Source organism: Xenopus tropicalis, chromosome 4 (assembly GCF_000004195.4).
Source record: "Xenopus tropicalis strain Nigerian chromosome 4, UCB_Xtro_10.0, whole genome shotgun sequence".
NCBI classification, from domain to species: Eukaryota; Metazoa; Chordata; class Amphibia; order Anura; family Pipidae; genus Xenopus; species Xenopus tropicalis.
The window spans coordinates 118,120,427-118,135,937 of NC_030680.2; the positions used below are offsets into that span (position 1 = coordinate 118,120,427).

General features: G+C 38.7%; 1 protein-coding gene across 3 annotated transcripts in view; it reads left to right on the top strand.

The window, feature by feature from the left end:
* The window catches only part of pde4dip (phosphodiesterase 4D interacting protein), an 89,091-nt gene that overhangs the window by 5,911 nt on the left and 67,669 nt on the right, over positions 1-15,511 (top strand). For 2 of the 3 annotated variants that reach the window (XM_031900295.1, NM_001375486.1), the window contains 2 exon segments: positions 8,082-8,134; positions 8,660-8,727. In XM_031900295.1, coding sequence (XP_031756155.1) covers positions 8,082-8,134; positions 8,660-8,727 — 121 coding nt within the window. 3 annotated transcript variants of the gene reach the window in all.

Genomic DNA, 15,511 nt, shown 5'->3' on the forward strand with positions numbered 1-15,511 from the left:
CTTTAGGGCTATATCACACAGGGTATTTGTCTTACTTGTGCCAAAAGTAGAAAACACCCCTACCTATCTGTTATTGTTTCTAATAGTAGTGAATGGAAAGTGTCGTGTCAGATGTGCAGGAAGCAGCGACAGGACCTTTGGCTCCCAGATGCTGTTACAGATGCTGTAGCAGGCTTTTCACTGGCTAGCATTAGGTGCTATGGTGGGCAGAGGAGCTGACAGAGGGCACAAAAGTTGAGTCTTATATTGGCACATCAGTATTTTTCAGAATTTTTTAGCAGGAGCAACAAGACTGGAATTTTGTGAGGAAAGATCACTGACACTGGGGAAAAAACATAGCTGAGTGCAGATATTTAGCTTTACAGTTAGTATTCTGTATCTTTCCAGTGATAGGAATAGGGTGTTTGCTTGTTTGGTTTAAAGTAACGGAGACACAAACCAGTGGAGTACCTGTACATGGATCATTCAGTATTATGGGCACGCAGGTCCCAGCATGTTTAGATGATCACAGGCTGGATTTTTCTGTCTGTGTTGTTTCATCACTGCTCCACCTTGGCTGTGGCTGTGTCTGATCCTCCTGCGCAGGGAAACAGTTCACCTCCTTTTCACTCAGACGCTGGACCTGCAGGATTGCTGGGCTCCTTTACGTGTCCAGTTCAAACAACCTTTTCATACAGAGCAGACTCGGTAAGTGAGTACAAATGCACTTTTGTTAGTGTAAATGGGTGTAGGGAGAAGTAAAATTTACATTGCTTTTAGTAAGCGCAGACAAGGGCAGATTCATCTATAATAAGCTATAATAATCACACTTGTACATGTTAACAATCTCCAGGCTCATACTATGAGGCATATTATTGGCAGAAGGCTTCGGATTCACTTCAGTTTCTTGATAAATTAAGGATTAATGAAGAAGAACACGGCTGACACATACAGTACATATGAACTGCAACACGGAACATTACTTGGGGGGGGGTGGGAATTGACACAGGGACTTATTGTTGCTGGAAAGCCAGTTAGAAATGTTGGTTATATTTGGACATTCTGTACTCATTCTGAGAGTGCTTCTTTATTAAGTGACCCCAGGTAAAGGGGGGATATTATGAGCAGGGTTGGAAAAACACTTAATACTGCTATGGCCCTGTTATCCAGAATGCTTGGGACCTGGAGTTTTCAGGATAAGGAGTCTTTCTGTAATTTGTACTGTTTTATTATTACAGTGGTAAAGAAAATATTTTTAAAAAATTAAATTATTTGATTAAAATTGAGTTTTCATTTATTCTCATACCTGTACTTAATAATTTCACTATGCTTGTGCTTTGAATCAAGTAATATTGATTTAAACCCTGGAAGGTATGAACAGAATATATAATTTAGGTTCTTGAGTTCTATTAGTACTTTGTGGCCAATACTACGCCAGAAACAATAACCTTTTTCAACTGCTTTTTGTTTTGTATTTTTGTCCTAGGAGCAGTTCAGTAGGGGGGGGTGTCTCTAGTGGTTTGGTTGATAATTTATAACATTATTTTATACATTTTGTAACAGTAGCAGCTTCACTGAACTTTTCTTGGTGTAGTATTTAATAATATTTTGACTGAAAAATAGTATTTGGAATGAGAAATAACTCTTAAATTTAATGGATTTAGATAAAGGAACTGGAGGACACTGGGACCCTCACCTTGGTATATACTGATATCGATGTCAGCTATTATGGACCATAGGCACGGAAACATTATCCAGCATGTGATCTAAATACACTCCCAATATATTACACAGGGTAATTGCTACATTTAGCTGCAGGGTGAACCCGAGTATAGGGTGAGGTCGTTTGTAACTGGCACTCATGTTATTACAGGTATCAGACCTGTTATTCAGAATACTCGGAACCTGGGATTTTTCAGATAAGGAAAAATGAAGTCTATGGGAGATGGCCTTCCCATCATTTGGAGCTTTTTGGATAATGAGTTTCTGGATAAAAGGTCTCATTCCTGTATATTATTATATGTGTTTGTATTATTTCACATCTATAATGTGTGTATGTGTCCTTTAGATGATTATTATTATTGGCTGACACAAACATATATGGGCTACCCTTCCCTGCACTCCAACACCTGTGGCCTTATATGTGCATTACACTAATATTCTCATAATGTATAACTATAATAACTGTGCATCAGCTGTATATAAGTCATGTTCCACAATATTTCCAATATGACAAATAACAAGGTAAACTATAAATTGCTCTGGTACTTTCTATTAATGGTAATGAATTATTATATATATAATGATTTTTACTGGTTCTGAAGATACAGGAAAGTTTCTCTGTGAGCATTCTGCACTGTGCTCTCTGCTCCTCATTAGCATCATTTTTATCTTCCATCATTTACCCACAAAAGGGGTGACTGGAATCCCTCTTATCCTATAGCTCCCAGATATGCACAGCTAGCTGAAGGCTATTAGGGGTGATGGAATTTGTAGTTCAGCAACGTTTGTGGGGGTTTAGATTGCCCATTTGCCTTTACCCATGTGTCACTGCCCAGAATGCCTCAGGCAGTGGAAAAATGGTGCTGCAGACATTTGACAAGGCAATCAGTATAACTTCCAGCCCTTCCCTTTCCTCAGCTGGAGCAGCCACGTCAGTGGTTTTCGGAACAAGCTAGGTGGGAGCACAAATATCTTCTTTATAGCAACGCTGTGTGTTCACATGGCATTAATACTTGCCAGTACTGAGAGTAATAGCACACTGTGCTGGCAGCATTCTGTATGTGTCAACTCACAAAGTGGAACAACCGTGTCTGTGTGTCTGTCACCCTGCATTATGTTTCCTAAACAGAACTGAATCCTTTCTGGTTACCCTCCATCCAGCTGTAAGAGGTTGGGGACCACTGGAGAGTATCCACAGGCATAGGAATAGGTGTGATTATTTATTTTTTTAACGACAGAGTTTTGGAAACATTGTTACTATATAAAAATGAGCTGATAAATAAAACAGAAGAATAATAAATAAACAGAAGAAGGGAAGAAGTCAGCTTCTTCTCTAGACAGTTGTACATACATCTGTGGAATTGTACATAAGTGCGTCACATTTTCATTTTCAGATGTAAATCTTCTAATGACTCATTCTATCCTTGCTGAGAGCTGCCTCTGTCCTTCTTTGATTTCTCAGTATTGCAGCTTTGCACAAAAGGGTCAGTTCACCAATATACATGTATATTAAACAATCCTATCTCCCGTGTAATGTTGAACAGTGAAGTGAGTCAGAGTTAGGGTTTTCCTGCAGCCAATCACAAGCTCAGTACTTATTCATCCTGCGACTGGCTTTACATTTTAAAAGGTGTTTAAAGTCCACCGCAGAAAAACACAGACTGAATATGAACCAGTCCAGTTTGGTTGAAAGTTCCAACCCCTTGCCTTTTGGGTTTGTAGACTCCGCAGGTTTAGATTAAATTACAACCCAGAAATGGAAAACCTAGTGTGTCCTCAGTCAGGTTCCAGTATGATCTATAGCAGGCAAGTGGTAAAATGTCTTAAAAAAACACACTAATAACCACTTTCAGCATTAGTTAAAGGCACAATATATCCCCTTGTTCAGCATAAATTCTATGAATAGGGCTTATATTATTATTTTTGCCTGTTGTTTTAATGAAACAAAATCTATGGGTTTTATTTTTTTATTTTAATGGAAATTGAAGCTACTTCATGTTGTATTCTTGTGAGTTAGATAATTATAAACCCAGTGTACAGATAATCCCCATTCATAATGGATGCCTGTCTTATGTTTGTTAGTTACCTCACTGGGCCTATGGTTGTCCCCTGGAGGTTTATTTAAAGTACTGGATAGCACTTCTGCCTTGGAGCGCTGGTGGCCTAGGTTCAATCCCAGCCAGGGCACTATCTGCAAGGAGTTGTATGTTCTCCCTGTGCCTGAGTTTCTCTAGGTACTCTGGTTTCCTCCAACACTCCAAAAACATACAGGCAGGTTAATTGGCTTCTGACTAAATTGACCATAGTATGTGTGAATGTGATAGGGACCTTAGATTGTAAGCTCCTCTGGGGCAGGGACTGATATGAATTATCTCTGTAAAATGCCGCAGAAATGAAATGTGTCTGCGCTATATAAATAACACAAAATAAATAACTCGCCTTCATTTGGGGAAAGCAATTGTGACAGATGAACTATTAATTATTAAATTTTTGATGCTCCGTGGGTGATTTCACATGTACACATGAGACTGCATCTGTAAAATACAAATGATTATGATACAGTTTATTGTAAATAAACCATAACTAATACACAGAGCTGTACTGAGATAATTTGGCACAGTGAGTCCCTACTTTGGCTAGCTTGCAGCTTAGATTTGTGCCTGAGGCACTCAAAGGTTAAGGGACTTGCCCAAGGCCACCAGTGGGGAGAATTGCATTTCCTCTTGGCCCAAAGTGATTACTGGACATTTGCCTAATGCAGAGTATACAGTTTGCGCAAGATCACTCCATATGGTTTAATTAAATTTTAATGAACAATTTGTGAACGGATACAAGGTCAAGGAGACAGCAGCCAGGCAGATATATTGCACTCTGGGAATACTTAGCACCAGCAGAGCCAAAATGTCTATAGACAAAGACTGATTGTGTCACAGTATTGTATTTGCTGTAATTTGCTATTGTGTTGAATTAAAGCAAAACTTAATTTCATGCATTTTTTTTAAATTTAAAAAAAGTCGTTTCAAAGAGCGATAAATGTTTATTCCTTCATGCCCTTTGGAATTAATCTATTTCCATCTTTGAAAGAGCTTATGTTCTGAAAAAAACTTTATAACATGCGTTCTTAAGGAGAGGAGTGCTGTTCACAATGGTGCATGTGTCAGTACAAGTTCTTCTATATTTGTGCATTGCACTAACAGTTGCACCTGACTGAAGTGCAAGATCAAAGTAGGTATAGGGGCATGATGCAATGTAGCTCTGGAATTAACACTGGCACTGCCTACACAGACAACTGACTTGCACATGATAAATTGTGCACTAATCCACAGAAGTGGAATGCTCATAAATGAATCCATTTAAATCCCTACTGATGTAAGCAAATGCAAATGACACCTGCATACAGTTTACCGCTCTCAGACATGCTTCTTTATAATTGGAATCCTGGAAAAACATAGCGGATTGTGTGCAGATTTTGCATTATGCACTTGCTTCATAAATGATCCCCTATATCTGCATTTCCAGCTACCTGAATGAAGAACCCTAAAATTATTGTTGAACATATCAGCGCCTACACAGGGGACCCTGAAATCACTAGCTGCTAGTGGCAGCCTCTCATTGCAAGGCCCATGTGGATGCACTGAAACAAGAATTCACTTTGTGATGAGCTCTTTGCATAGAGATTTTATGCTGTAACTGTGTTTGTATGTATTTTATGGGTATTGTAATTTCCTCTAGAGAGTTTATGCTCCTGGGCCATATCTATGACATAGCCTTTATTATACCATTTATTTCAACTGCAAATGTTAAGTTAATATTTCCAGTTGGAAAATGGCATCATTCAGGCCATATCATAGATCTGGTCTATACCCACCAATCCTGCTGGCTCTTTGTTTTGAGCTCTTTGTTTTATAGGCGTCTATGGGACAGAGGTTATCTGAATGAAGGGATTGAGGCAAATCAGAGGGGTAGAAAGATTAGCGATAACAAATTTATCATTGACTTACTTGACAGTAACTTTGTAGAACGGGCCCTGGCCTAGGCTTTGCTAGCATTAATATGTTGGCAATATGATGGGCAGCCCACACTTCTTTCAGATATTGCTTGCATGAAAATGCAAAAATTGTTTCCTGCCATATAAATAAAAGATCAGTTTATCAGCCTATCACTCTGTGAGCTGTACATGATGGAGCTTCAAGATTTCCTGTAATGCAGACTGTGGCCTCAGTTTAGATACTCTTCCCATTTTAAACATTTATTTAGGTAATTTATACAGTCAGAGGAATTTATTGCTGTTGGGTGTGTTACAGACTGATTCAGCCGCCACTGCTGGTCTCCAGTAAAAGGTTATCAATGAATGGCAGTTAGCACTTTATACAATGGAGCAATGCTGTCATAGTACTGAGACAAGTGGCAGCTGGTGCTTGATCACTGTAAGGCACTCACTTTGTCCCTTGGGATCTTCAATAAACCTACAGTTTCATTAAAGGAAACACTGGCTCCTTCCTTATGTCTTTTCTACCCTTAAACAGAAGTGATATCATTTGTTGGGCTGCTATTTCATTCATTATGCTTCCTGTAGTTAATAAGGTTTTTAAGGCATTTTTGCACCATGTGATGACCAAAAGTGCATTTTATAACTTGGTCCCCATAATCCACAGTGCACTCTTTTGGAAACCAGTAACTGAATGATTAGTACTAGTCAGTCCAACTGTCCATATTATTGCTTAGTCTTTAAAGAGATGCTCACTTAGAGCCAGGGTTGAAAGCCAAAGGTTTAATGGGGAAATATACACCTATGTTCACCATAACTCCAACAAAGAGGGTATGTAGGAAATGCTTTCTGCCTTTTTGTACAATCGCCATACTTCTGGTGAGGCCTTATTTATAACACAATGCACAATTCAGATGCAAATGGCCATGTCTTAAGGTGCCCATACACCGCCAAAGGAGGCTAATTCGATCGTTTGGCCCTGGGTATAGGCAAAGTCGGTTCGGGGACCGCATCGGCTCGTTGATCCGACTAGATTTTTTAACATGCCCGATCGAGATCTGGCCGATTTCAGGACAGATATTGGTCAGGCAGGCCTGTCGGTAGTGGGCCGATGAGCTGCCGAATCGGTCTAAGGGACCGATATCAGCAGCTAGAATCGGCCCTTGTATGGGGACCTTAAGAGTAACTGCTTAGAGCTGGTTGAAGGTACACATTGGCGCTTGCATGTGTGGAGGCAAGTACTTTTCAAAATAACATCAAAGCTCAGTAAATTTGGCATTCAAACAAGCACTGGCCACTTACAATCGTACATGAGCTTTAATGGGTGCCTTCCCAAAAATTCATGCTGCAAAAAAAAGCTGTTCTTGGCAACTTTTCAGTTCATCTTTATTTTTCTATAGTTTTGAAATGATTTGCCTTCCTCTTTTGATTCTTTCCAGCTTTTAAAGAGGGGTGACTTATCCCAACAGCCAAAAACTATTGCTCTGTGAGGCTAAAATGTTAATGTAATTGTTACTTTTAAGTAATTATCTTTCTATATAGGCCCTCCTCTATTCATATTCCTGTCTCCTCCCTTTCCTGGACCCTAGTACCCAGATAGCTGCTGAAATTCCAATCTGCAAATAATAATAAATGAAGTTCAATTTCAATTTGTCTCAGAATAGCACTCTCTGCATCAAACTAAGGGGCACATTTACTAAGCCACGAACGGGCCGAATGCGTCCGATTGCGTTTTTTTCGTAATGATCGGTATTTTGCGATTTTTTCGGAAAATTGACGTGACTTTTTCGTTACCAATACGATTTTTGCGAAAAAACGCGAGTTTTTCGTAGCCATTCCGAAAGTTGCGATTTTTTCGTAGCGTTAAAACTTGCGCGAAAAGTTGCGCTTTTTTCGTAGCGTTAAAACTTAAAAGGCGCGATGCTTCGCGCAAGTTTTAACACTACGAAAAAATCACAACTTTTTGCGCAAGTTTTAACGCTACGAAAAAATCGCAACTTTCGGAATGGCTACGAAAAACTCGAGTTTTTTTGCAAAAATCGTATTGGTAACGAAAAAGTCGCGATAATTTCCGAAAAGTCGTAAAGGTGCCGAAAAAATCGCAAAAAATACGAAAAAGTCGCAAAATGTTCGTTTTCAAATCGGATTTTTCCAATTCGGACTCGGATTCGACCCATAGTAAATGTGCCCCTAAATGTTAAAGATGAACAAGCTCTTTAATTATTACTTTGACCAAATCTGGTTTTACACCTACACATATACACAGTATAAGATTTAACTTTCTTTGTTACACCAGCGACTTGTCATTGTTTTGCATTGAGACAGTTAAGAAAACATCACGGTAGTTATGCAGACTGCACTCATGATATGCCTTGTCTCATTTATATTGCAGGAGCTGTCGGGAAAAGGGTAACCTGTATTTGCAGGGAAGCAGTCACATGGCAGGTAATTCATAAGCTTTGTTTCTTTGCAATTGCAGCATATCTAGCGCTAATCCATATGCATTCATAACACTAAAGGCTGACACTTAGTTTATCTTCTATTGTTTGTATAGTTTATTTTGTACATACCAGGGCTGATTTACTAACACAGGTGCTACATGCCACTGTTGCATTTACCCTTAGCAATAATATCATCTTTGGTTTAATATTCTAATTTTTAGTGGGCTGATTTCAGATTGGTTGCTACTGGTAACTGCACTGATACAATTTAGCCCCTAAATCAGCACTACCACCTATTATGCCCTGTCTTTATACCTTCGTTTTTATAGTTCATACATGAGAAGGGCAATTTTCTGCTCTGAGGCATATAGACCTCTTTAAAACATCACCATCTAAGTGATTTGGAGACTGCTTCTGTCTTCTTGTTGTGAGGCCATAGTAAAACAAACAGCAGAATAATCACAAGTAAAACCTCTCTACTCACAAAAGGAGAAGAATGTTTAATATGTGATCTATCTTCCCTTTATAGCTTTTCTCACTGACACCAAAGAAAAGGGACCTCCATTACAGGCTCATACCCTGAGGGACTTTGAGAAGGTATGCTGCTCCAGTTGTCCAGTAACTGGTGGTCTTTATGTTTTATTTTTGTGGTTATTGTGGCAGTAAAATCTAACAAAGACTTATACAAGTGCCCTGGCCCTTTTCCTTTTTATTATGAAACATGTGTCTGTGCAGACTCATCAATGTTCATCTTGCATTAGGCAATGGCTGGTTGCTAGGGTGCAATCAGATAATACTTTTAATGCTAGATTGACCTCAGCTAAAAAGGCAAGTAGTGAAAACCACTCCCTTCCAAAAGAAAATGACTGATATGTCTGAGCAGATTCCATCATTCCAGCCTCACTGCTGCAGTGGGTACCACTGGGGACAACATTTACAGACCTTCCTGTGATCTTGTTGCTGGGGAACAAGAGGTCAGATAACCAAAGTATACTTAGAGAGGCCCATGTATGGCCATTAGACTGCCAATTTGGTCAGTAGTGATCATGAATAGCCTTCTTATAATTTCAAACTAAGGGGCGTATTTATAATGCTGTGTAAAATGAATTCACCGAAAAAACGGAGTAAAAAGCTGTGTAAAATAAATGGAAAAGATCGCCGTCTGAACGGCGGATATTACGCCATTATTTTCCATAAGTTCCGGTGGAAGAAAAAACACTTAAAAAAATTACGCCGTTTTTACACGGCGAAGCCCGGCGATGTGTGGTGAATTTTCTCGCCGTTTTTTACACAGCATAATAAATATGCCCATAAATCTGTAACAGTTAATTTATTTCCCCCCACCCATATGTTTGCCTAGTGGGTCATTCCTATATTCATCTCTATCTTCCCTACTAGAAACATTGGCATTAAGTATCATTTTTAAATGACACCTGCTAGATGACAACCCTACCCACCCTCCTCAGCATAGTGTAATGCAACCCCTCCCTCATTTTGTTCCATTGTAAAGTGATGGATTCTGGGACTTGAAATCCCTCTGCTTTCCATAGTGGGAGGTACATTACACTGTGAGCCTATGGGTGTGGGGAACTGGTCCCAGTGAACGCAGAGAGACTATAATGGTTTTCTTTTAATCTGTGGAATCATGTATGTCTGTGTGTTAAAAAGTACATTGAATTTATTTCGTAAAACCCAGCTGAATGTGTTCATATGATTATATTTTCCATTTAAGTACAGTGAAGGCAGCCTGGGATGTTTTTAGTTGGTTTATCAATAACTGGAGAGGTTCCTTATATAAAAAAGTGCCTAAAGACATCCAGTCCCAGGCCTACATGTTAATTAAAACACAGAGAACTATTACCAAAACATATTCAGTTAATTATGTCTAAAACTGACACTTGGGTATTTTAAGAGATAGTTATCTGTTATCTGTAGTTCTTGGCATGACTGCATTGTTAAGGAGCTTCTAATATTGTACCTTATTGGGTGTTTTACCCCTGTATTGTCCCTGATTAACATTTTACATAAGCAGGGTTTTACAGATATTCTCCAAAATAGAATTAAATCATATCCTATGTTAGACTCATACCGTCCTTATGTGACTGCTTCTCTCTGAAACCGCTCACAAGGTTGGAATCACATCCCCATTGGCACTGTCTCCACAGCCCCAAATGTTACTTAAAGCGACTCTTTGTTTCCCTTTTTTTTTAACATTTCCTTTATTATGACCATGAAATACGTGAGAGCATTTTTACCATCATATCTTTGTTCCAAAATATGTTACTAATGAGACCTCCTTTCCTGAAAAGAAAAAATTCCGCTTGGTTGCTTCAACTGAATCTATCAAATGTTTTTTTGATCTATTGTGAGCAGCAAGCTGAGGTGGGCCCTGCTTGTTTTAACAGACGCCTGCTTAAAAAAATGTTTTCTTTGCAAGAGAACGCCCTAACGTGCTGCTGATTCACATCGTGATTTCCCTATTGTCCCCATCCCCAGATGCAGTCTGCTTCATGTGTCAGTTCTCTGAGAGGCACAATTATGTCTGTGCGCAATAGTCACACACTATTATTTGGGTGACAGCTGCATAAAAGGCACAGCTTCAGTGTGAGCAGAGAAATTACCCAATATGCATTAAGTATAAAGGAAAGAAAAGTCTAATCACATCCATTTGAATAAAGGACTTCAGCTTATGACTTCAGCTTTTCTCCTGCTGTCTACTTACTATCCCCTGCACACGTAATGTCAATAAGGAAAGTAATATTACAGTGCAGTGCATTATGGGTTATGTAGTTCCTGCATGCTTTCTGCAAGCTGTAGAGCAGTTGTTACAAACTGTAACATCAGTGTTTTAGTCCCTCCTCCCCTACCAGGATTTCAAATAATGCAGAAAGAGCAGAACTGTTTTGCAGCTGGATTTCAGCATATAAAAATTATATTTATTCATAATTTTCGAAAGAACAGATTACTATGATAGGTATTACTATGTGTATTTAACATTTGGTATTGAAGCTGAAGTTCCCTTTTAAAGGCTTTAGATATATATATATATATACAGGTATGGGATCCCTTATCCGGAAACCCGTTATCCAGAAAGCTCCGAATTACGGAATGCCTGTCTCCCATAGACTCCATTTTAATCAAATAATTCAGAATTTTAAAACTGATTTCCTTTTTCTATGTAGAAATAAAACAGTACCTTGTAACTGATTCCAACTAAGATATAAGTAATCCTTATTGGATGCAAAACAATCCTATTGGGTTTAATTAATGTTTTATTGATTTTTTAGTAGACTTAAGGTATTGAGATCCAAATTACGGAAAGACCCCTTATCCGGAATACCCTTGGTCCCGAGCATTCTGGATAATGGGTCCTATACCTGTATTTTTAAAACACTTTTACACTTTGTTTTAGACTAATGTTAAATACGTTTCCTTAACTATCTAGCTTTGTTGCATATCCAACAAATGGGCCAAAATGGAAACTCCCTGCACAGGACAGCCAGTGCTGAGTCTAGAGAGCCTCCCGAGGTCACATTGTTAGGGTGAGTGGCCTCAGAGCAGGAGAGCTACACCACTTTGCCTCTCCCCTAACGCTGACCAAAGAGCCATCAGACTTGCTCTTCCGTTTGTGAAGGTGGAATAAAACTTTTATTACCAGCATGTGTACAGAGCCAGAAATAGGGGAGTCCCAGAGGTGGAGCTGTACTAGGTATATCAGAAAGCATTGCCATGAGAAATGTTCCCCTTGACTCACAGAGTGTTCCAACCCCTTCCTTGCCTTGTTCCATTGGGAAGTGATTGATTCTGGGACTTGAAGTCCCTCTGCTTTCGAGAGACTACCACCCAGTATAAAAGAAGGACTTCACAGTGAAACAGTTAAAGGGAGGGGTCTCATTACACTGTCAGCCCATCAAAATAAAATCACTTTCTTCAGTCTGTGAAATCAGGCATATGTGTAAAATAAAATACATTTATATGTATTTTTGAAAGTTTAGCAAGTGTTTATGCATCTTTTCTGCATTAACCCAAAAAGGATCAATGTCTTCCCTAGACATTGACATAAGGACAACATAAGATATTAAAAGCAGTTCCAGCTCCGCCCCCACATCACGTGCCGAAGAGACATTTTTATATATAAGCAATTTGGACAGTGCGTTTTATTTGCTGAAGTCCACAATCCTAATGGAATTTGTAAAAACTATTGTACAGCAGGAGAGGTTGGGGAATTTTTTAATTATTTGTCTCCTACCCTGCCCAATTTCTTCCCACCCAGCAATTTTTTTTTTCTGGGAGAGAACATTGTAAATGGAAAGACCATTGTAAAAATCTAAACTAGACCACTGGGAAGTATGGACTAATAGCAGTAAGTTGTGTACTGTGGCGCTTCCAATAGCATAAGTCACCCTGTGTACAGTTTTATATGAGTATTATATACCAGTTTATGAAATGTAAACTACCCCCAGTCTGACCGCTACCAGAGTATGCTGGATCACCAGCACAAATGGTTTTACTGGGTACCAATCAGGGCATCATGTGAGGCAAGACTTTCAGACTTCAGCAATGGCTGTGGCCATTCAGACCCAGTTGCTAACCAGTTCTTGTTCTGAAAATATATATAAAGGTTTATTTTAAATAAAAAAATAGGCTCAGTGATAAAATCAATATAAGCTAATGGAACAATACAAGCTGATCCTGTCTGTTACTCTCCGATGGGTATGCATTAGTTATCTCTAATTATTATTACATTAATACCACTTCCTTCCCATATGGCGTCAATGAAACATGTTGACTGAAAAATGATATTTATGAGTGAGAGAAAGCTGAGGTTTTCAGATCTGCCAGTGACCTCATTCATTAATAAAACATGGTTACTGTACAGATCCTGCAGAGGATCCCAGCGGGATGCAGTGAAAACTAATCCCAGCTCCCTTAATCTCAGAGGATAGTGTTCCGGGAAGGAAAAAACCTTTTAATTCTTTAGGACTGATTTTAAGAAGATGGCACAGACTAGAGAAATCATGAGATGTGATACTATTTGTATTTATGTAATTTGTTTTGTTTTAAATATACTGACGGGTTTTAATATACAGGTATAAGATCTCTTATCTAGAATGCTTGGGACCTGGATTTTTCTGGGTAAGGTATCTTTCCATAATTTGGATCTCCTTAAAGGAGAAAGAAAGTTACATCTGAGGGGTTCCAAAATGTTAGGTACCCCCCAGTGATTTTAATTGCTTACCTGATACCCTGGGCCGGTGCACCTTTTAGCAGAAAACTGCACTGGCCCGGGGTATCAGCTAAGTGATTACAATAACTTGGGGTGCCTAACGTTGGCACCCCCAGTGATTGTAACTTTCCTTCTCCTTTAAGCCTGCTTAAAAAAATTTAAACATTAAATAAACCCATTAGGACTGTTTTGCCTCCAATATGAATTCATGTAGCATAGTTAGAACCAACTAGTACAAGGTACTGTTTATTACAAAGAAAAAGGAAATAATTTTTAAAAATAGAATTATTTGCTTAAAATGGAGTCTATGGGAGATGGCCTTCCCATAATTCAGAGGTTTCTGGATAACAGGTTTTTGGATAAGGGATTCCGTACTTGTATCATATTTGCTTCATAATATAGTGTCATTTTACAGAACTAATTCTTAGAGAGTAAGAACATAGAGAAAACATATATCATTTTGCAGGTGGTGAGTTTGAAAACCAGGGAAATGTCAGGGATACAAATTTCCAGGGGTAGAATGGTAAACACAGGAAGGGGAATTATTAGACACAGTGTACAAAATTCAAGTTAATACAAACGGCTGTGTTGTTTTTTTCCCTAGAATTTCAACATATTTGCAATTTAGAAGGTTGCATGTTTTCAGAGTCTTCAGAGTGTGTATTGTGTCACTTATGGAGCAGGCATTTATGCCTGCATTAGCGTTTTATTCATGGAGTGCAGGTCAAGTGCACCTATTAAAGCAATATTCTGTAGGGACCCTGAAACTACCGCCATGTCCAGGGTGACAGAAGCTCCAGAGTTCCCTAGTGTCAATAGGCACACTTGCACATAATTCATCAAAAGAGGCAAAACAGTTGCAGAATGCACAGAGCAATTATATGGAAGTGCAAGTAGCATGTTGGGATGCAAGTGCCATTAATTAATGGTTTCAATACATGCAACATTTCTGTCTGTTTTAGTGTGACCAATTTGCGGTCTTAACTGAACGTAAAGGCATTTGCCAGTATGTCTTAGTTGATTAGCAACAATCCTTAGGTGATCCTAGAGGTGATGATACATCACCGAGGAAACATTTTCTGCATATATTGTTTATCTGATACATCTGGTGGCATCTGTGTGGCAAAGTTACCCTTTAAAAACGTAATCATTGCAGAAATATATACAATATATGTATACAATATAAGGATATAGTGAGTGCAGCTTTCTGTTTGCAATCTGTGAGAGTATAAACACCCAGTCATCAGCCTGTCTATAATGTAGCTCTAGGTTATGTTTGCATCTTAACACATGCCCTCTGGCCTTCACACTGTAAGGGGATGGAGCTAAAAAAAAAACTGCAATATTATTATTTTTATTGATATTGCACCAACTTATTCCACAGATATTATAAATAATTCCCTGTCCCAATGGAGCATACAATCTCATGTCCCTATTGCATTCGTTATGGTCAGGAGCCAGTTAACCTTCCAGTTTGTTCGAGTGTGGGCAGAAACCTGAGTACCTGAAGGAAACCCACGTAAGCAACAGAAGAACATACAAAATCCTTGCAGATAATCCCTGCGGATGGCATTGAGCCTTGCACCACTGCTGCTCAATTTTGGATATACTATTTCAGTCTCAATCTGCATCATTTCACTCACCCAATGGAATACATTGTGCATACGGTCTCAGGAGCTTTTATTAAAGGCACATAAACACCAAAAAATTAATCAAATGAATTACAATATAATATAGTATTGCCCTGCTTTGATAAAACTGGTCTGTTTGCTTCAGAGACACTATAATATTTTATATAAGCAAAGCTGTTGTGTAGCCATGGGGGTAGCTATTCAAATTGTAGGGCTACACAGGTTACATAGCAGATAAGCTCTATAGAGCACCATTGTATTCTGCAAAACTTATTTGTTATCAGCAATACAACCTGGGCTTTTTCTCATTTTTTCCAGCTTGAATGCCTACCACATGGCTACACAGAAGCTTATTTATATAAACTATAGCAGTCTTTACCAGTGTAGGGCAACAGCACATTATATTTTAATTCATTTAAAATACTTTAATTTTCTTGTGTTACTTTTACTTTTATGATCATAGCAATGTGACTTCCGAAGCTTCATTTTCAACTGCAGTGCAATTTTTAAGACACAACTCACT